This window comes from Haliotis rubra, unplaced genomic scaffold (assembly GCF_003918875.1).
Source record: "Haliotis rubra isolate DU_JTF1 unplaced genomic scaffold, ASM391887v1 Scf120, whole genome shotgun sequence".
Taxonomy (NCBI): Eukaryota; Metazoa; Mollusca; class Gastropoda; order Lepetellida; family Haliotidae; genus Haliotis; species Haliotis rubra.
In genome coordinates, this window is record NW_025765115.1 from 1630312 (window position 1) to 1653786 (window position 23475).

The 23475-nt window shown below is 41.3% G+C and overlaps 2 protein-coding genes across 3 annotated transcripts in view; both read left to right on the top strand.

The window, feature by feature from the left end:
- The first annotated feature begins 954 nt into the window (after nucleotides 1-954).
- LOC124263438 overlaps nucleotides 955-23475 on the top strand; it is a 55375-nt gene continuing 32854 nt past the window's right edge. The window contains exons 1-8 of one of the 2 annotated variants that reach the window (XM_046698084.1): nucleotides 993-1293; nucleotides 6779-6831; nucleotides 7715-7866; nucleotides 10692-10822; nucleotides 11509-11644; nucleotides 12905-12973; nucleotides 13395-13507; nucleotides 14385-14466. In XM_046698084.1, the coding sequence (XP_046554040.1) occupies nucleotides 1259-1293; nucleotides 6779-6831; nucleotides 7715-7866; nucleotides 10692-10822; nucleotides 11509-11644; nucleotides 12905-12973; nucleotides 13395-13507; nucleotides 14385-14466 (771 nt within the window). In that variant the 5' untranslated portion in view covers nucleotides 993-1258. Of the gene's footprint in view, nucleotides 1294-6778; nucleotides 6832-7714; nucleotides 7867-10691; nucleotides 10823-11508; nucleotides 11645-12904; nucleotides 12974-13394; nucleotides 13508-14384; nucleotides 14467-23475 lie in introns of both variants that reach the window. The other variant, XM_046698090.1, reaches the window with a different exon arrangement.
- LOC124263457 lies at nucleotides 16619-22736 on the top strand. The gene is made up of 9 exons (XM_046698107.1): nucleotides 16619-16666; nucleotides 17081-17175; nucleotides 18355-18461; nucleotides 18950-19010; nucleotides 19121-19228; nucleotides 19747-19811; nucleotides 20390-20461; nucleotides 22013-22182; nucleotides 22508-22736. The coding sequence occupies exons 3-9, from the start codon at nucleotides 18388-18390 to the stop codon at nucleotides 22702-22704; spliced, it is 747 nt and encodes a 248-aa protein (XP_046554063.1). The 5' UTR covers nucleotides 16619-16666; nucleotides 17081-17175; nucleotides 18355-18387; the 3' UTR covers nucleotides 22705-22736.

Sequence of the window (23475 nt, forward strand, 5' to 3'; positions counted from 1 at the left end):
TTCCATCTCACTAGGGTTCCAATGATACCCCTTCATTAGGGTTCCAATGATACCTCTTTCTTCCATCTCACTAGGGTTCCAATGATACGCTCTTTTCTTTCCATCTCACTAGGGTTCCAATGATACCACTAGGGTTCCAATGATACCACGCCGCCATATAGATGGAATATTGTTGAGTGCGGCGTTAAATACCAAGTCAAAAAATCAAATCCAATGATACCTTGCACGTTTGGAAGCCCCTTTTTAAAACATTGTGGAGTTATGGCCACTGTACTCCATCCGTAAACCCCCATCCCCACCCACCACCCCACCCCACCCCAACCGTGCTGAGAGGTCATACAGAATTTCGCCATGTATTGCTAATTACTCCGTATCGATTGTGTAACATATTACATTACCATGGATGCACTTTTCAATTACATTACTCAATCAGCATTACATACCTCCTAATGGACATAGTTCTTTGCGAAGCAAAATATTAAAGGACTTTTTGATATGACTGTTATTCATGTGTTACCTGTGCAATTAGTTGTACCTCTTGAAATAAAAAATCAAATATTTCACATGTTTGCGCAATCGTACAGTTGGAGGAACACTATCATAATGTTTCTGTTTCGGAACTTTAAAGCATATGCATAAATATATGCCAATGTTTGATAAATTTCACTTATAACTATTCAATAACTTAACGTGACAAATTTGACGTGCAGCTTATAGCTATTACCTGTGCATAAGGATCTATATTTTAAAACCATGCTCTTCAGCCCATGGTCTGTTTCAAACCAAGGTAGGTGCCTGGATATCTGAAGGTCATGGCTCCAAGGTCGGTGACCTCTAACGACCCAGATGCAACATCCCCCTGGACAGCTGGGTGATATTTAGATGTCACGTCCGTAACAGGAAGACCACACTGTAACCGGTCCCTAGACAGAGTAATCGTGCAATGTTGCTGAACAGCTGGGCTGTATTGTTGAATCGATGCCTGACTGAGTGGCATATGTTCAAACGGACCGGCATTGAAGTAGATAGACATCCAAATCTATAAAAGATAAACATTATATAATTTATCTTCCAGTAATTATATAAGTGAATGAATGATTGAATGGATGCATGAATGAATGAATGAATGAATCCTAATCGTCTCCTGTCGGGAAACACAGCTGTTATTTCCAGCCAACCGCGAATATAGATAAACCAGGATATCGTCGCACAAATTAACATACGGTGTGTTCGCAGGGATCCAGACAACAACCTGTCAATGAGGTATATCGTACCATATGGATACGGAATGAGGTATGTCGTCACCATGTTTATTCAAATTCTCCACGAATACCAGACTTCCGAAAATGTCCGTGAATTAATACGACAGTCTTAAATGTATGGCTGACTAGTTAGTTAGTTTGTTTATTGTTGTTGCTGCCTATAAACTCACCCCAGGCTTTCATTGTACCATGACACCGTTTCAGCCCAGTCATCATGACTACCCAACCCATTTTGTCACAGGGATATGTCAATGGGGACCAGGCCCCGTTTCACAAAGCTATCGTAGCTACGACTGTCGTAAGTCTATGTTACAGTATACAACGTACGGCAGTCGTAGCGCTACGATAGCTTTGAGAAAGGGGTCCCTGTTCTGACCGTTGAATACCAGTTGTAAAGGTCGGGGGGAAATGTTTACCACCTCGTGATTTGGGGACAGAATATGTCTCCCAACACCTCAAATGTTTGAATCGTTGCCAAGACTACCATTAACTGGTGACAAAGATATACCTGAATTGCGGCAAAAACAACACACATGCACCTTTTCGGGAAGGATTGGGTTAACACAACCTGCATTAGTAAGTATAGCCGACCTACCTATTTCAATGATATGGTCGATATGTGTATGATCATATTCCCTACAGGTGTTTGGCAGCATGCGCTACAGATGGTCAGAGTGAAATGATAGACAGTGCATGTATCCTACCTTGTGTAGACATAGCAACAGGATTAGTATAGATGATGGATGTACAGGATATGCCTGCCAGGGTGTAGATGAAGATACAATCTCGTATTTAACTAAAGGGAAATGTTATGTCTTCCACATACATTTATATATCATGGTGTAGGGAGACGCTAAGAAATACTCGGTATCAACTTGTAATGAAGGTATTCTCTGCTAGTTTTCCTAATACGCATACCATTATTGTGGACACATCATATTTGATATTTCTTCTAGGTTATTCATTCATTGAACTAGGAGCAAGACTATACTTTCCTTCACAACTCCAAAGAAGCAATATAGAATTGTTTTGAATGATTTCACGTCAAAGATAATATATAAGCCTTGTGGTAATTCTCGTCATTTGACAATTTCGTCTGGGTGTATACATTCTTCAGCAGCTTTTTCACAGTCCTCGTTAGTTTCGCTGATTCGACCATTGTTATATACTTATGTGAACAGTAGTCTAAATGGTTGTGTCAAAGGAACACAAATAATAATTCAGAAATGGATATAATTGCTATTCCTAGCGATTATATTGGAAAGGTAACACAAGAATACAACAAACTAGCTACAAAAGCTAAGGAATCTGAAGACGTTGGTAAGGACTGGGCAAAGAAACAAGCAACATATTTACCAGCATAATACAAGCATATATAATATTGATTATGCACTTTGGAACTTCATAACAAATATGAGTCGAAAATAACTGTAATATCTAGAAATCTAAAACATTGCCTAAGTGAATATTTTACAGGCCCACAACGAAAAGAGAATAACATATGAATGAAAGCAAAATCCAAATATCGAAATTCAAACCGACAAATGTTAAGTCAATAATATCAGGCGGTTACCTTGTTCAGGGAATGTATTTATCAATATTCACGCAAAGAAACAAAATCCCATCAATCTGCAGCTGACAAAGAAACCTGTTCCACGTCACGCATTCTGATATAATTTTAAAACATATACAATGTTTCGGGATAGTTTTACTCGTGATGCTTTCTCGATTGGTAACGTGACATTGCTTCAGGTTTTCCACACTGACGTACAATATAGCAGAGTAAAATACATTCAATATGTTTCAATTAATGGATATAAGTACTGGAGTTTCACTGATATAATTATTAGCTAAACCTAAATGGAACTGAAATGTTCATAACGTTTTCATTACATACCTTATACCTACAAGCAAATCTAACAGTAAAGGTGTATACACATGTATGTGAGATTAAACACTCACAGCTACTTGGCAGGCTATAGTGACGAGATATGGACACACCCATCAAACCCATCGCGCTCGGTGAAATTCTATTGTATAAGTTATAACTATGTGATAATACGACAGTCGGTAAAGATTTACACCAACACAACACACAGGAAGGCGATTACTATGAAGGTCAAACATTTTCATTGGTCAGTACACAACACCATTGACAGTAAACTGCTTGTATGTAATCGTTCCTCTTTTTATTGGGCGGTGGGGTAGCCTAATGGTTAAAGCGTTCGCTCGTCACGCCGAAGGTCCGGTTTCGAATCCCAAATGGGTACAATATGTGAAACCCATTTCTGGTGTTCCCCGTCGTGATATTGCTGGAATATTGATAAAAGCGGCGTAAAACCATACTCAGTTAGTCAGTCAGTCCTCTCCTTATTAATGTGAGGAACATTTACGCCTCGCTATTTGATACAGTTGTCTTATACCTGTAGGGATTGATCTAGATAGATTATAGTTTTATCGGTCGTTAACGTAAACAATTTAATATATACCGACGGAGACACATTTGCACTGTGTATGCATAATGATCCCATGTTTAGATATATGAGTATTCATTATTGATTATGTATATCAACTATCATACACAATAACTTGTTTGTTAAATGTGTTTTTTTCTGAACTTGTATGTATAATGAACAGATGTTAACTATATGTTGTCATAAAATGTGTTTATCCTCATGCATTGATGAACAGTTTTTTCCAACTATTTGAATAGGATTATTCACTATCAGTATCCGAATATACAAAGTTTGCGTTAATCAGACAGTATAATGAACCGCAAACCGAAACATGAGTCTCATTAACCTATACAGACAATGACCTACTTTTCAGCCGATCCGAATTATCTCGTGTGAAAGTGAAAATAGACATCACAAACAACTATGGTTACACTGAATTTCTAATTCCTTGTTTCATTAGAAAATGGTATTTACAAATGAATTTTAATTTTAAACTTTAATAACATCGTGTTTCTATATTTTATCGCGAGGTGTAGGAAGCATGGCCTAACTGCCCATGTTTGATGAGGTCGTAAAATGATTCACAATGCATCTGGTTCACTGGTTACACCTGTTATGTGTGTTTTGCGCTTATTCAGTGTAGTTCTATAACGCACAATGTGATTGATATAATATCAATTCCGTACCAGACCGCCAAACGTTTCTAGCGGCAGAGCCTCGCTTTGAGATTTCCACGATTTCAAGGTTTCCGTTTGTCAGAGCTCGCTGTACGACAGAGCACGCTGCACGACGTGTTTGCAAGGATTATTAGGAACATAGTGTTGCAAAATACAAGTTCTTAGATGTATCAAATAATACTGATTAATATTTATGTATCTAGTTAAATGAATTGGTCTCAAAATTCTGGACTGGTTATTGTACTAAGTTGCACAATAGGACGGAACCCAGTCAACAGGAAACGAGACTGTTGTATAATCAATGTTTTGACTTGTAAAGACACAGGCAGTAATTCTGTATATCTAATGTTCGACGGTTACAGAAATTGTTCCTCAGTTACACAACGAATTATCTGTTTTGATAAAAACAACGACAAAGTAATGGCGAACTTCGAAATCAAATCTAACGTCGTGATAATCAGATTCCTTAAGAGTCATAAGATTATCAATAGCGTTCATATTCTATAGGGAGCGGTGGGGTAGCCTAGTGGTTAAAGCGTCCGCTCGTCACGCTGAAGACCCGGGTTCGATTCCCCACATGGGTACAATGTGTGAAGCCCATTTCTGTTTCCCCCTGCCGTGATATTGCTGGAATATTGCTAAAAGCGGCGTAAAAACATTCTCAGTTACTCACTCACTCATTCACTCAATTTCTACAGCTACTATTAGTTACGCACCAAATACAATTGTCGTGTCTTATTGTCCTTTGGTTTGGGATTAATGTTGTTAGCGTGTATCCTGTATATACCCATCTACTTTTAATAAATAACCTATCTATATTCATAAAGCGTATTTATATTCATTTTCAATTACAGATAGAGTCAGCGTTATTATGTACGAGTCACGATGTAATGCTTTATCCTATTCTATCCAGCCATGAAAGTGTGATTAGCTCTACCTATAGCAATATCCTCTTTCTGAGTGAGTTTAGTCTTACGCCGCTTTTAGCAGCAATATGTCGGCAATATCATGGCAGGGGACACCAGGAATGAGCTTCACACATTGTATCAATGTGTGTGCACGTGAGAAATGGATAAAGCGCCGACCTAGTCTACTTCCGCAAAGGGGCGAACAGCTCATGTATTTGTTTTGGTTCGGTATGTGACAGATGTTTGCAATCTGTTTTTATAGACATATATGGTCGGCGCTTTTGGGCAGGCAAATCACGCATCCGATTTGCTTTGGATTTGCTGAGAAGAACACCTCACATTCTCACTTGTTCTTATAAGCGCTAGAATCCTTCGCCATATCTGTGAATAGACACGGCTGGCATAGTCTATTACTTTCATAGGGGTGATAGAAATATGTAAACGCTGGGTAATAAGACGAGCTCAAGCATCACACCGCCCTACGTACGAATGCAAGACGCTGAAAACGTTCGGCGTTCAGCTGAAATATTGCAGATTTTGTTGAGATTCCCCTCTCAGGGTGACTGGTACGTTCACATGTGCAACCAGATCGGGGTTGTCACGCGGTGACATCGCGGTGCCCGTGCATATTCACACAAACTGTTAGGTGTAGATTCTCTGCACCTGAGATAATATTTTGCAACATGGCATCGATCCAACACAGGGGTACAAGCGGATTGGTGGGTTTGTTTGTTTGTTGTTTAACGCGGTACTCAGCTATATTATTCCAGCTATATGGCGACAGTTTGTAAATGAATGAGTCTGGACCAGACAATCCAGTGATTGACATCATGAGCATCGATCTAGCAGTTGGGATACGATAACATTTGTCAACCAAGTCAGCGAGTCTGACCACCCGATCCGGGCTGATAGCATTTAGGTGTGCATGTTTCATGTAAGAGATATACAGATATGCGTTAAATCCCCTCCTAAATATGTATAAGACTACGGGTATAGAGTGTGAGTGTGAGTGAGTGAGTGAGTTTAGTTTCACGCAGCTTTTAGCAACATTCCAGCATTATCACTGCAGGGGACATCAGAAATGGGCTTCACACATTGAACCCATGTGCATAATCGAACCCGGGTCTTCGGCGTGACGACCAAACGCTTTAATTACTGGGCTACCCCACCGCCCCTCACAGGTAGAGACGTTGGTGATATCAATTTACATTGAAATTGACAAGCATGGAACACCGCTAAAAGTTGACGTCCCGGGGGTGACAGAGGCCCCTTACACCTTAGGTAATGCATGGTATACACTGTACGTCGTTATTATATTTCAGACCATGAATAAATAATAAGGCGACTTAATATCCTTGATTGCAGTTAGAGGGAGTAGGAGAGTGTAGCCACTGCATTCGGCAGATCACTGCAGCCATGTCGACGTCCACATTCAAAGTTTCTGCCAAATGTCTATTTGCTTGCTTCATTTCCAGCGCGGTGCTTGTTGCTGTTGTCGTGATGGCCACACAGATGGCTCCGTCAGCTGGTAAGTGTTCATTTCATATGTCATTCTGACAGCTCGTGTACATTTCACATATAACGACAGTTCATGTACTTTTACTGTTTGCACTGATGAAGCTTAAAACAGTGGTAAGTATAAACTGATAACAACGTAATAGTGATTTCATTATTTAACGCCGCTCTCGGCAATAGTCCAGTGGTCTGCTAATAATCAAGTCTGGGCAAAACAATCCAGTGATTAACATCATGAGCATTGTTCTGTGCAACCGGGATACGATAACATGTGTCAACCAAGTCAGCAAGCCTGACCACCCGATGAAACCAGTCGCCCCTTAAGACAAGCATGGGTTGCTGAAGATCAATTCTAACCAGGATCTTCACGGGTTACATATAAAGCAGTCATAGATATTTTAGACATGCTTTGTCTTTCTGGATTCGCAGCATTTATGTTTCAGAATCTAATCCGTCTATTTCGATTTTGGAAAACTATCCTTTAAATTATATCATAATTGTAATGTACATTTGCACAACAAACAAAACCGACTCAGGTCAATAACAAATACATTTGTTGTCGCATTCATTTTCATGTACTTTTCCTGCTTGGAGGCCAGCAAATGTGAGGTGTAGCCTTATGTCACCACGTTGATGCATTTTGGATTGATACCTTGTAATTTCTAAACCGATAATGATACGAGCTTTAGAAACGATCGCGAACTTTTAAACTTGTCTGATAATAGGTCAGATCTCGAACTTTGACCTTGTACTACCAAAGGTGTACCACGTGGTACTTTTGTTGATAATCTTCCAGGACTGTTTAATGGACATACTTTCTTTTCACGCTTTCTTAGGACATTCTTAGAAATCGCGGCATAATTAACTCAATTCGTCAAAAGTATTGGTATTTTCAGGTGGATCAGCTGGCGTTGACCTGCGGTCACTGGAGGCCGAGTTTTACCGATGGCGTGAGATGGACGCCCCGGAGTTTACCACGGAGACTGGCGTCCACACGTACGACAACACAGTGGAAGATTTCAGTATGGTGTCTTTGGAGACGAGAAAGGTGAGTATGGCTGGATGATCTCAAGGCATGGCCAATCCTGAGCTAAAGGAGGTGAGCGTGGCTAGATGGTGCCAAAGTATGGCATGCTTAGAAATGAAGAGGTCGATGCTACCAGAGTGTGTAGTTTTACGCCGCACTCAGCAATATTTCAGCTATATGGCGGCGGTCTGTAAATAATCGAGTCTGGACCAGACAATCCAGTGATCAACAGCATGAACATCGATCTGCGCAATTGGGAACCGATGACATGTGTCAACCAAGTCAGCGAGCCTGACCACCCGATCCCTACGACAAGCAGGGGTTACTGAAGGCTAATTCTAACCCGAACCTTCACGGGTCCGATGCTACCAGATGATCTCTGCTATGTTGAGTTGTAAATTGGAAAACATGTAAAACATGTTGGGTACATCATATCGCACTACAGAGAGCACTGCTTTGGGACATCATGATACAATGAAAGGAAAGATCTTGTACTGCGACAGTTGGAAGGTCAGTTGTAGCAATGTCCAAGACAGAGTAATGAAGTATTTACGCGAAAACATTTTTATATTTTTAACAGACTGTCAGCACGGTGTCTGACAAGGAAACTGTCTGAATTACCCCCAAGAGAGAGGTTTAGTTAATAGTTAATAATAGTTTACATGATCAAAGATACCATGATTCCGGTTACAAAACCATATTCATTTACAGAAATACAGCACGATTTGCTGTGTGATGTCTGACGGCGTTTTTCGGTTGCACATATTTAGCACGTCAATGACGATATATTTCGACTGCAATTAAAAGATTACCAACGAATGTTCGTTGTAAGTGAATAAATGAGTATGATTTTACGCCGCTTTTAGCAATATTCCAGCAATATCACGGCGGGGGACACCAGAAATGGGTTCACACATTGTGCCCATGTGGGGAATCGAACCCGAGTATTCGGCGTGACGAGCGAACGCTATAACCACTGGGGCTATCACACCGCCCCTCGTTGTTCGTGAAGACAGTTCTATACCTTTGAAGCGTCCGCCCAGAGAGCGGAAGGTCGAGGGTTCGATTCCCGACCGCGTCATACCAAAAGACGTTAAAATATGGTACCTGTTGGTCCCTGCCTGGCGCTCGGCTTTAATGGGTACAACAAGGACTGGTCGGCTCGGAGTCAGTATAATGTGTCTGAGTGGGGTAGTCATGCTTCACTGCGGCATGGTAGTGAGCTAGCACTATAAAACCAGCTTAAGTCTGGGCTAGTACAAGGAGCCGCACATACACATACACACGTCGTCATATGAGCGAATATTCTCCAGTACGACGTTAAACCCAATTTCACCTCACCTCACCAGCATCTTTGACAGATACATCGCAAAACTATACTAGTATTTATGGAATCCGAGAAGGGACATTGTCGCGTTGTCGCATTGTCGCCCTCTCAAAAACAAATAAAATGAGGCAAAATAAACCAAAACGCGACACGCGACATCGCGACAACGCGACATTTCGCTCATTTGTCGCATTGTCGCGACGTCGGGTGTCGCGTTTTGAATAATATTTTTCTTTTCCTCCAAAGGGCGACACGCGACATAGCGACAATTTTCAAGGTCAAATGTCCCTTCCAGGATTCCATAAGTATTAAGCTACCATATTTACACTACAGTTGTCAACATTAATGCACTACAGTGCTTCAGTTGTCGCATTCTGTCGCACTAGCCTTGTCACTGTCACACACAACAATGCATACATACATGTTGTATTCACTTTAGGTGTACGGGATGGTGTATACTGTTTGGGTGATTACATACAGGACGCCAGTGAATGGATGTATAAGTTTAATCACTACTAAAAGCATCTAGCCGTTTGTGAAAAGAAACGTACATGATGATTTGTCGGCTTGTATTCTGCCATGACGTCATAATGCTTAAGGTGACGTCAATTCTTGTCGCGTAACCATTCTGAACGTCTGATGGCGGTCACAAGACCAATCTAATTTTTACGAACACATTTAATCGAAAATAGACCTTGTAATTACAAATGAAACAAGTTTCATATAGTGGCAGACTTGTGAATATCCGGGTTAGAATTGATCTTCAGTAACCAATGCTTGTCGTAAGAGGTGAGGTGAGGTGAAATTGGGTTTTACGTCGTTCTTGAGAATATTTCACTCATATCACGACGTGCATGCGTGTGTAAGTGTATGTGCGGCTGCTTGTACTAGCACAGACTGAAGCTGGTTTTATAGTGCAAGCCCACTGAGATACCATGCCGCAGTGAAGCATGAATACCCCACTCAGACACAGTATACTGACTCCGAGCCGACCAGTCCTTGTATCCATTAATGCCGAGCGCCAGGCAGGGACCAACAAGTACCCTATTTTAACGTCTTTTGGTATGACGCGGTCGGGGATTGAACCCGCGACCTTCCGCTCTCCGGGGGGACGCTCTTACCACTACACCACGGAGGCGGTTTGTCGTAAGAAGTGACTAACGCGATCGGGGGTCAGGCTCGCTGACTTGGTTGACATGTCATCGTATCCCATTTGTGTAGATCGATGCTCATGCTGTTGATCACTGAACTGTCTGGTCCAGACACGATTATTTACTGATCGTAGCTGGAATATTGCTGAGTGCGGCGTAAAACAACAAACAAACCAAACCATAATAGTGGCAGATGTCTAAGACCTGCATTACTTCGGGCTTTCATCCCACATTGAGCAGACACGCTTGGTATACTAGTAGATAGAATACTGTTCAAAGCGGCGGTAAAGCAATATCACTCACTTACTCAAATGTGTCACTAAAGGTATGAGATATACGAGCTGTACGTTCGTGCTACTTTCATCCAGGCAAAGGTTGATGACTTCATCAGCCGACTCTCCACCATCAGCACAAACGACTTGACAACGTCGGAGAAATACAGTTACGAAGTGTTTAACGACACCCTGTTCACGGTTTCGTCCAACCACCAGTGGCGCTTGTAAGTTCATGTGATGCCGAATTGAGATTTCAAAATACGACGAGTATCAGTATTGTAAATGTCACCATATTTTATTCTACACTGCGACTGATTTGCTGCTGTTGTTTTATAAGACTGCACTTTAATTATACGTAACTTTGTGATACAAAACGTTATCATTTACGTGATAATAATTGTAATTTACTTGCGTTGTTACGCTGCTCCTGACAATGACATTGTTTGTCAAGTATCAATTTATGGTTGCTATGTAATACAATATATTTATGATCACGACATTTGTTTTATGATATATCAACAGCTAAATTACAAATTATGTTTTTCTTCATTCAGTACTTACACAGTTTTATTCCTAATGATCGAACCCTGTCGATATCCCTTTGGTATAGTTTCTGAATGTTTAATTCGGGTGAAGATAAAACAGTATTCATCATTTTGATATAAGAACTTCATTTGGTGATCTGTTGACTATAACAGATCTGTTATGTGATGTTAATTCCAACTAGTATATTATAAGGAAGTACACAATTTGAATTGTTTTTGTTGGATGCCGTTTAACTTACTGCGATCAGTGAGATTCAGTTGTCACTTAAAATAAGTGCCTATAAATTGTATTACGTATCAGTGAACATTGTGTGGGACAAGTGAGCATGGAGGGTGAGAGTTACAGATATAGTTCCTTATTTCAGCTACGGCCCCCTGAATCCCCTCAACTTCCTGGAAGGCGACCAGATCGATCCTGCATACAGCGTACGGATACTTAAATATGAAACGAAAGAGGATTACGAAAAATTCCTCTCCCGGTTGCAGCTGTGGCCGACTAAGGTAAGCTGGAGTTTACGGCGTGTTGATCTGATTGTTGTTATATGTCGTTATAGAGTGAGTGAGTGAGTGAGTGAGTTTGATTTTACGCCGCTTTTAGCAATATTCCAGCAATATCACGGCGGGGGACACCAGAAATGGGCTTCAAACATTTTACCCATGTGGGGAATCGAACCCGGGCCTTCGGCGTGACGAGCGAACGCTTTACCCACTAGGCTACCCCACCGCCCTGTCGTTATAGAAGCATTGGTTGGTTGGTTGTTTCACGCCGCACTCAGCAATATTTCAACTGTATGGCCCGCGGTCTGTAAATAATCCAGTATGGATCAGACAATCCAGTGATCAGCATCATGAGCATCGATCTACGCAATGTGGATACAATGACATGTGTCAACCAAGTCAGCGAACCTGATCATTCATTTAGTCGCCTCTTACGACAAACATGGGTTACTCTAACCCGGATCTTCACGGGTTCGTTAAAAGCAACTTAAAAGAGCTGTGGACTTCGTCTTTGCAATGATCAAGTTTCATTTGTCCAGCCATGATCCAGGATCTCCAGCCTTTGTTTACTTTTTGGAACTTTTGAGGTACAATGGAACATGTGCTGTCCACCAAAAGTTTAAAGAAACCCATATGAATCTCACTCACAAGTTGTTTCATAACGGCTATTATAGTCAACGCTTTCATAAGCTTTCAAAACGTTCAAAACAGAAAACCTGTTTAGCAGAGATCTGTCCTGGTTCCATCATTCTTTCTATGAGGCGAACGTAAGTAAGAATATACTCTGAAACCTCCATAAATTTCCTCCTCTTTGTGTATCACTTTTTCTTAGTGCCATTCGAAGATATTTCTACAAAATTTGTAAGCAATATTGTAGAATTAATAAAGATTATCATTACCATAAGGAGACGTTAGGTTTATTGTATTATTAATAAAGATTATCATTACCATAAGGAGACGTTAGGTTTATTGTATTATTAATAAAGATTATCATTACCATAAGGAGACGTTAGGTTTATTGTAATATTAATAAAGATTATCATTACCATAAGGAGACGTTAGGTTTATTGTAATATTAATAAAGATTATCATTACCATAAGGAGACGTTAGGTTTATTGTATTATTAATAAAGATTATCATTACCATAAGAGGACGTTAGGTTTATTGCATTGTAATTCTTAGTTTTTTCAGATATAATTAACCATAACATCCAATATACGTTCTGATAAAGTAAACGCTCGTATGTACACAATATGTTCCAGTTTGACCAGTACATCACACGGTTCAAGGAAGCGACCAAGAACGGACATACGTATCATCGGGTATCAGTGGTAAGAACACATACAAGATTACGCGTCACAGGCAAAACATATCTTTGTATCATAGTTTAAAAGAGGTTGAATAATGTGGTACCACGGTAGTACCTACACCAATATCCAGAGGCACGTGCTACGTTTTACTGCTTTTGGAAGATCTTGATAACAAAGAGACACGACAGACAGTTCTGTCTACTTTTGTTTCACGTCATGAAACATGTAATTCCTTGTTAAGCAACTTGCATTCAGGCTCTTGTCTATTCAAAATAACATTTAAACTGCATCGGATTAGAAGTAGAAAATGCACAGTGAGCAAAATGAAGCTTGCCTTTATTTTGAAGAAACAAATGTCAAAGATATAGACAGTTATGTAACGACTACGGTAACTTTATGAGCTGTCCCTGATCTGGTGCTATATGTACATCCTGACTTCCAGGACAAACTCCCAGGACAGATTCAGCAGCTGCTGGTGGCAAACCCAGAGACATCAGCCTTCTACAAGCCATTGACCGCTGACCTTGACAAGCTGACCATCTCTACCAGTGACAAGTATGCGAAACGATATAATAGAACAGTAACAAATAATCATGAAATGTTTACCCTCAGGCAGTATCTCAGATTACGGTGGCCAATGGCCCAGTAGTCAAGAGTTGGGTTCCATAATCCGGTGATATTGCGTTAGAATCTCAGATTCGGACTGGATATATCAGCCTGTCAAAGCACCGATGCACAAGGCGAGAGTAATGTCCCACACTTTCATACAGACTTACGATAGTCGTAGCTATTGTCGTTGCCTTGTACACTACCCTGAAACTATCTACCACCTTTAAATGTGTCACGCGGTCTCTACTCCACATTGATATGACACTTGATGTTAATACCCTCTAACCCATTCACTAGCTCTTCCAATATAGCAGTTAGTAAGTAGGATTTAGTCAGCTAATGTGAGAACAAACTTCAAAGATATGTGTAAAGGTGATGACTGATTATAAAGGACGTATGATAACTAAAGGATACTAGACATTCAATAATTATTATACGTAGGAGACTTTCACGATGTTTCGTATCACGAAGACATTACCAACATGATGTCGAGGGTAATAAACCCGTGAAGGTTAGAATGAATCTTCAGTAACCGATGCTTGTCGTAAGAGGCGACTAACGGGATCGGGTGGCCAGGCTCGCTGGCTGGGTGACACATGTCATCAGTTCTCAATTGCGCAGATCGATGCTCATGCTGTTCATCACTGGATTGTCTGGTCCAGAATCGATTATTTACAGACCGCCGCCATATAGCTGGAATATTACTGAGTGCGGCGTAAAACTAAACTCACTCACTCGAGGGTAATACGGTTGACTACAGCGTGACACACTATTGTAAAGTTGACACAGTTGTCTACATGACGTTTCTCTATTCGACTTCCAGGGCAGATCTGCGGACTCGTGGTCGACAGGCTGTGGTGAATCTGCTGCATGCATTCAAGAGAATCAAGGATTACATAGAACAGGTAGCCACGTATACTTCACAAAATGTACATTGAAACGAATGCCAACTTTCAGAATCTTTTAGGTAACTTTATTCGGCTTGATGATGACACAATGTCTGAATGCAAATTATGATAATCTGATGGACGTTGTTGACAATGACGTGTTTATGCTTGTCCACTTTACCACGGCTTTGTCCAGTCTGTATTTTTGTGGAATGTTTTGGTTCTCTTATCCCGTGATTGCCACGTGTCCAATGTGTGTACCAGCACATTGTACATATTTGGATGCCCCTGCAATGGCGTCTTTTAAAACAGCATGAAAGCTTTTTGAAACAACAAGCCTTCAAATCTTCGTTTTTTGTTTGTAACACCCGCTATCTGACGGCAGTGGTTGGGATGTAATGTAGGTTAGAGAACTGTGACCCCTATGTGCGTCACTGAGCCATCTTTCTAATCCACACTATTCATTTACTCCCACTGACGTCACACAGCAACACCTACTGACGTCACTCATCAACACCTACTAATGTCACTCATCGACACCTACTGACGTCACTCATCAACGCTTATTGACGTCACTCAACACCTACAGACGTCACTCATCAACACCTACTAATGTCACTCAACACCTACTGACGTCACACATCATCACTCACTTATACATGAACACATACTGACGTCACTCATCAACACTTAAACTGACGTCACTCATCAACACGTACTGACGTCACTCATCAACACTTACTGACGTCACTCATCAACACCTACTGACGTCACTCATCAACACCTACTGACGTCACTTCTCAACACCTACTGACGTCACTCATCAACATGTACTGACGTCACTCATCAACACTCACTGACGTCACTCATCAACACTCACTGACGTCACTCATCAACACCTACTGACGTCACTCATCAACACTGTGTTGTGTCACGTGCCATGTTTTGTTTTACAATAGTACACCTACTGACGTCACTCACTTGACGTCATGAACACATCCAAGTGAGCGCCATAAAATGGGAGAGAGTTGAGTCACATGCCATGTTCTCTTGCAGGACTACATGTCCCAGACACGTACCACGTACGGTGTGTTGGGGCTGTCTAAAGGAATAGACCTGTACAGGGCCTGCCTCAAGTGGCACATCTCAGTGGATCTCACCCCAGAGGAAGTACATGAGAAGGGCAAGGAGGAAGTGGCGCGGATCAGCTCAGAGATACAGATAGTAGGATAATGATAATCATTATTAATACAGTTCATTATTTCAAGGGGAGGCTCTCTGAACAACCACTGTATCAACTTAAGCGCTGTATGCCAGCTACCCTTCACGGTCCTACGCATAGATGATATCGGCTGAAATTTGAAACAGAGGGCTGAAGTGGGATTGGGATGGAATCTATTGTCTGGGCAGATTTGATATGTCACTCTGATAAAGATCATGTCATACACCCTTGGCACCTTCAGAAAACTTCAGAACGTCTTATTTTCATCATGAACCTCATAAGATAAATACCTGTGCAAAAGTTCACAGCCGAATTATGTCATGAAGAGCCCTCCATCTCAATCAAACCACTCTCTCGTTGAAATTGGTAAGCGAATGCGATTAATGGAAGTGCGAGGGTTGTTGAATCTTTTGTCTGACATGAGTTCAGAATACCCGTGAGGGTGTCAGTTACAGTTTCATATAACTGAGTTAATACATACCAATTTCAAGCACATAAGTCTGAGAATGTCAAGTCATTAAAATAGGAATTTATTAACTGCCCCATCAAACCTTGAAATCCAGGCATATTAATCTTAACTTAATAACCTACTATACCGTAATGCCGTAAATTTACCCATGTTTCAGTGCTTAAATATATTTGATTTTTAAAAGCATATTCATAGCAGTGATGTGTTTATGAAATCAATGTTATTTCTCTCTGGTCCTTATATTATGAACATAGACCATCAATGTTATATAAAGCACATAATCAGTCAGGTTAAGAAGACTGCCATCATTTTAATTTTACCACAAAAGACAAAAGGTGTCTGTCAAACTGTAAAACCTTAAAGGTACAACACATCACCTTCACCTTATGTACATTTCCAAACTAAGTATCAAACTACCTTTATGAATGAATTACTTTTAGATAATGCGGAAAAGAAATTATAATGGGACCCTTGCGGAATTCTACAAACAGTTGAAAGAGCAGCCCCAGTTTCATCTGAACAGCGCCGTAAGTTGGGGGTGATTTAAGTACAGTGAACATCGGCTCTTTATAACTTTATATCTTTAACACCGGTGTAATCTGTAGAGCTGATCATGGATCATCCCCTTAATAATCGTTATCTTTGGCCAAAATGGAAAGCATGTAAACACAATCTAGATACAATATGACAATTTATTAATATATTTTCAAATACATGTATGCAACTTAACACGTAACCAAGGTTGTCCTTTTATGATATCAAGCATCACCCTTCTCTATAAGCGATCGGTTAGCTTTGTATTACAAGTGACTATAAGAGGTCGTGGATCGAAACCTACACATGTTCTTGAAAGGTGCTTTGGAGAAAGTCTCCATCTTTTGCACTCAATTTATACGATCCCATGAAAAGATTAAAATTGTAATACCGCGTTTCTGTTTTAGGATCAACTCCTGAAGGAATACCAGCACATGATATATGACAGAATATACCCACAACTGTCGAGGGCATTCAAGAATATACCAAACCTCAATGTCACGTAAGAAACTGTAACTGTTGATCACTCTAACAATGAGACTACCAGAGAAAATTTCGGGATAGAATTGGTCTTCGGCAACCCAGTCTTGGCATAACATGCTTGTCGGGATCGAGTGGTCACACCCACTGTCTTGGTTATGCCTGTCTTCGTATCCCAATTACGTGTTAGGATGCTCCTGATTTCTATCACTGGATTGTCTGGTCCAGTCTCGAGTATCTACAGACCACCGCCATACAGATGGAATATTGCTGAGTGCGGCATAAAACCAAAGTCACTCACCTTTTGCAGTTCTGCTTGAAACAGACTGGCCCCAGTGTTGATACAACGCGCGGCGTAAAACTAAACTCACCCACTCACTCATGATATCCATTGCCTTCATGCTACGCATTGTGCATGTCCTAATGGAAATGTAGTATAAGACTGACTGACTGAGTTTGGTTTTACGCCGCTTTTAGCAATATTCCAGCAACATCACGGCGGGGGACACCAGAAATGGGCTTCACACAATGTACCCATGTGGGGATTCGAACCCGGGTCTTCGGCGTGACAAGCCAGCGCTTTAACCACTAGGCTACCCCACCGTCCCTGTAGTATAAGAATAAAGTTTAAGTTACGCACCATCTTTATGCAGCTGGAATATTGAGTGTGGCTTTAAACAGCACACAAACCAACAACAAATGGCCACCATGAAATGGCGTTGAACCTTGTAGTGCTGCATTGTGTTTGGCAGATTCAACTGAACGGATCAACACCTGTCATTATCTATCAACATCCCTGGACCTGTCATCTCCCTCATCTCGGTCTAAACCATAGTTAAACTTCCTAAATATCATACATACGACTAGAATGTGACACGCCAAATCGGAGAACATTTATATGTTTTACCGCTCAATTTATATAACTTACACAACGTGTTTACTGGTGATTTGTGAAAATGGTGGATGTAGTGGTATTAGCTTCTGTGGCAGTTGCAGAAGATAAAGGTATTATATTGTTATTTGAATCTTTGTTCAGTGAAAAAGTCTGCAGTTAATGGAAATGTTTCGTCAATGTTCCGACAAGGGCGCGAATACCTCGCGTCACAGGCGCGATTATTGAGGCGTCGTTTGTATTGCATTGTTGGAAGCAGTAGTTACTCTCAACTTACAATATGACTCTACTTGTTGCCTCTGTCACCAGTGTGGAGGCCATGCCTAATGACGGACCAGGGGGATGTACATATCGGGGACAGCTGACGGATCGCGACAGGGGGTGTTCCAGGTCAACCTCATGAGGCCAAACGAAACGTAAGTTCACAAAAATACGTGATTAGCATGCTATAATCAACTGTGTGATTCCGAATGTGCTATAAGCATTTGTTTATGATTCACTGTCAAATTGTGATGATTCGTGGTGTAGCGTCCCTAACAGACATGTGCCACAAACACATGAAAAGGCAAGTCAAGTGTTCAGCTGACACGAACAGCAACGTAAAACACTAGTCTGGCCAGTATTGTGTTGAATTTTGAAATGTCCTCAACATGTTTACTATTAGACATTTGGAAACTTTTTCAATGATGTCACACAGGACTGAGTGAGTGAGTTTAGTTTTACACCGCTTTTTGCAATATTCCAGCGGAGACACCAGAAATGGGCTTAACACATTGTGCCCATTTGGGGAATCGAACTCGGGCCTTCGGCGTTACGAGCGAACGCTTTAACCACTATGCTACCCCACCACCCCTCTTCTTAAGAGGAGAATCCTATTCTCATTTCCGTTGATGTTTTCTTTCAGGAACACGTTCAGCATGATGGCATTGACTCTTCACGAGACGGTACCTGGTCATCATTTACAGGTGTGTAGCTGTCATTAGGGGAATGGACCATTTCTCAGATCGCGGGTACATGTATAACAACACTCCCTTCCATATGATGAGTGAATACCTTCTGTTCTCCACCATTTCAGTCGGTGTACGCTCTCACTGCCAGTCTGCCCGACTTCCAGAGGAATATTGAATATGAGAAATACTTTGCGGTTCCATACCACTTTCCGTTTTACACGGCCTATACTGAGGTGAGTAGCTTCGTGGGGTCGACATCCAAGTAAGAATAACGCAATTCGATCATTCACTTTGTTGAACAACAAAGAATAGTATGTATACTGGTATTGTTCCAACAGTTACTGGACTACAACGCTTCCACGTGGTGTCACCAATAACTTTCAGCTATCCATCCATAAATTTATACCGCGCGTTTGCCTATTAATCTTGGATGAAGTTAGATTTAAAAATATTGAAACAATTCGCTCATCTACAAATTGAAAATTGATATCTTTCAGGGATTTGAAAAACAATTTGAAAGATTCAAAACTCACATATTTGCATTTTCTTGTAACCATATATGCAACATCCATACGTACGGCAAATGTTGACCTGTTGAAGCCCGGTTTTCAGTCTGAGAACATCGTGGAGATATTGTTTATCAGTCAGATGTTGAGATTGCACCGTGACTTGTGCAGTGAATCGCCACTGTACATGTGTTCTCCCTGTGACGCCTTGACAAAGGTATATTTTGTCGTGTTTTCCATTTCAGGGATGGGGTCTTTATGCTGAATCCTTAGGAGAATACTTGGGTATCTATAAAGACGATGATGAGCTGTTAGTATGAATATAGTCATATATGGCAGATAGACATTGTGAAATGTCAATTGCATCTTTCGTAGTTTGATAGGCATGCAACCATTGGTGAGAATGCAGGAGTTTTGTAATTGCTAGACTAGGACGTAGGGGGCGTGGGTAGACTTGCACAAGTCCCTAAGGTAAAATTAAATTAATAGTTTAAATGATAATTTCTAAAAAGAATAGATATCCCTCCGACAGACAGGCGTCATGTACTGTCCGCTTATTTGAACTTGCCCCTTTAAAGGATAGAATTACTATACATCCATGGGCTTCTTCAGTACAGCCTTGGAGCAAGGCTAAAGGGCGTGGGTAGCCCAGCCGCCGAGGTGCAGCAATTCGTTGTGCGAGTTGCGTCCCTTGGATACGCCAGAATTCGAAATTTGTCATTCCATACCCGTGCTCATGGGTTCACCAATGTGGTAAACATGTGATACCTGCATCACTTCGGGCTTCTTCCCGCATTAGACTGACACGCCGTCATGTAACTGGGATGCTGGCGTTAAATCTCACTACGCTTATGAATTTTGTGTCCATGTTTTTCTTTCGTTTTTCAGGCTTGGTCGATATGGGGAAGAGATATTCCGTGCGTGCAGACTAGTAGTTGACACGGGACTACATTACTTTGGGTGAGTTCCTGCAATGTCTTCAATGTATCAGCAGACATGTAGTGTTATCGTAATGTATCTGTGTACATCACTGAACAACAGATGGACCATCAACGTCGGCGGTGGTAGCCTCAAGTATATGTCACTGGAGAAATATATTACAAGGTAGAGTTAACAGTCTCCCCAAGCTTCGAAGATTATACCCTCTCTGAACACATAGATGTGATGATGGAGGTGTCTGTCACATTAGAAGGATGAGGACATGTCTCTGGTATCTTAACAAAAGACAGTAACTCTATCAATCAGACTTTCCCCAAGTACCACTGGTTTGGTGGGAAGTACAGAACAAGCTGTCAGTGAAGGTTCTCGTTTCTCTGGATTGTGTACTCCACTATCACATGATGTAGCGCTACAGAAAAAAACCAGGAGAGTAACCAAACTGTGGAATATGTATACGCTGAAACACAAATAGGCACACAAATTACAAACAGGACACAACAGACGGTAACAAACCAATTTTTAGTGCTGATTTATCCACTGCAAATATGCTTGGGGTTAATCACAACGAAGCAAAGTTAACTAGGATTTTCGTCCTTTTTTGTAATTTGTGTGCACATGCCACAGTTTTGTTGCTCTCTAATGGTTTTCTTTGGTATCAGAGAGAATTGGTGAATACAACATACGTTTAATTAAATATATAACCAATAAAGTACAAATAACCCAAACCCAACAAAACAGCCACGAAATACTAAACACACAATATGCATGTTCTGTCATTCCGAAAAGAGACGGTGGGGTAGAGTTGTGGTTAAAGCATTGGCTCGTCACGCTGAAGACCCGGTTTAACTTTCACACATGGGTACAATGTGTTGAGCCCATTTCTGGTGTCCTGTCGTGATATTGCTGATATATTGCTAAAAGCGGCGTTACACCCTACTCACTCACTCACTCACTCGTGTAACGCAACTAGTTCACAGTGTCACTGAATACACAACAAATTGAGAATGACCTTTAACTGTGACTGTACCTAATAACTGGCCAGTCTCCATAAATAGTTCTTTGATGTCATCTTGCATCACTGCCCCCGTAGTAATTAAGGGCAGACAGCTTCCGTGCGCTGAGCTAAGGGTCCGGTTGACTTGGTAGGTCTGCTTGAATAATTTTCGCCTCCTTCTTCAGTTCGAGGTAAAAATGTAAGGGTTATGTAGATGTGCCTTTGCCTTGGGACACCCGTGAAGATCCGGGTTAGATCTTCAGCAACCCCTACTTGTCGTAAGAGGCGATCGGGTGGTCAGGATCGCTGACAATTGATGCATGTCATCGTATCCCATGGCCAATTGCGTAGATCGTTGACCCAGTGTCACTCACTGGATTGTCTGGTCAAGACTCCATTAATTGCAGACCGCCGTCTTTTTGCTTGAAAATTGCTGGCGGCGACGTTAAACAGGAACAAAAATTAATGTGGCTTGGGGCACATGTCTCCACTGGGTATGAGGACAGTCGGCTGGTAGTTGATCCTGAGATCTGTAAGTCCTCTGGACAGTTTCATGTTTGATTTGTATTACAACACAGATGGACACGTCTGCAGGCCATTACGTACATGGCTGACCGCACCCCGATGAGCAGGAGTGAGATCGAGATTGAAATTGACCGTTACATCACGTGGCCGGGACAAGCATGTGCATACAAGATTGGAGAACTTAAAATAAAAGAACTTCGAAAGACTGCGATGGACAAACTTGGTTCGTCCCAGATATTTCATTTATTGACATTTATCATAAAATATTCTTCTCCCAAAAGGAAGACAACATCCAAGGTAGATCTGGCCTGGATTGAATTGACTAGCAACATGTAAAACTGCACTGCAGGCTTCTGGAATTCTCTTCAATTTTGATGTTAGATCTTATCACACCGTGGAAAGAAAGGTATACCCCTTAACTGTCCCTAAAAGCGAAATTGTCGTTATTCAGAGATTTTAGAAAAGGTGTAGTTTCTTTGTTTTTGCAGAGTTTGTAAGTATATGATGTACAATACATACTTCACTTACAACAATGTTCATCATTTCAGGTTCCAAATTCGATATAGGAGACTTCCATAGCCAGATTCTGGAGAATGGTCCAGTCCCTCTAAACCTCTTAGAGAAGATCGTCAATAACTGGATAAACGAAGTTTCCGGAAACGGCGCGACATCTGGCGGTGGTCTAGCCACGGGACACAACCCAACTGTTACCAACCTGCCACTACTTCCTAATATCGTGGGATAAGTCTGCAATAAAGATATTTACCTTTAAAATTCTCGGAACGTACACAATTATGTTTTGGGTGTGCATTCTACCCATTATTTGTGTTACCAAATCGAAGTGAAGTGAAGATATTCGTGGAATCTTGGCTGACGACAGTTATGGGCATTTTTATTAGCGTACACGTTTAAAGTCAGCAATCACAGATTGGAGGAGAGAGAGAGAGAGGGAGGAGAGAGAGAGAGAGAGAGAGAGAGAGAGAGAGAGAGAGAGAGAGAGAGAGAGAGAGAGAGAGAGAGAGAGAGAGAGAGAGAGAGAGAGAGAGAGAGAGAGAGAGAGAGAGAGAGAGAGAGAGAGAGAGAGAGAGAGAGAGAGAGAGAGAGAGAGAGAGACGCCGCACTGAGCAATATTTCAGCTATATTCCGCAATTGGGATACCATGACACGCATCAACCAAGTCAACGAGCCTGCCCACCCAATCCCCTGATATGCCTCTTACGGCAAGCATGGGTTGCTGAAGATCAATTCTAACCCGGACCTATACGGGTTGGGTGGATACAAATATGTACTTAGATGTAAAGTAATATATATCTCAGGGTAGAGACTGCGATCGGAGTCTCTAACAGTAGAGATCGTAGTCTCTAGCGATTATTGTTGTTTAAAACTACTACTTAGTTAACTGCTCAGTGCTGATTAAATAATCTCTTGATGAAAGAAGTTGATCTCTTGATGAAAGAAGTTGACTCCCCAAAACATGTCCATGACTCCCTCTCATGACACCAGGGAGTCATGATGA

Coding starts and splice junctions, on each gene's coding strand:
- LOC124263457 (XM_046698107.1), top strand. CDS start 18,388: ATGTACATATCGGGGACAGCTGACGGATCGCGACAGGGGGTGTTCCAG. Junction 18,462..18,949: donor CTCATGAGGCCAAACGAAAC/GTAAGTTCACAA, acceptor GTTTTCTTTCAG/GAACACGTTCAGCATGATGG. Junction 19,011..19,120: donor TACCTGGTCATCATTTACAG/GTGTGTAGCTGT, acceptor CCACCATTTCAG/TCGGTGTACGCTCTCACTGC.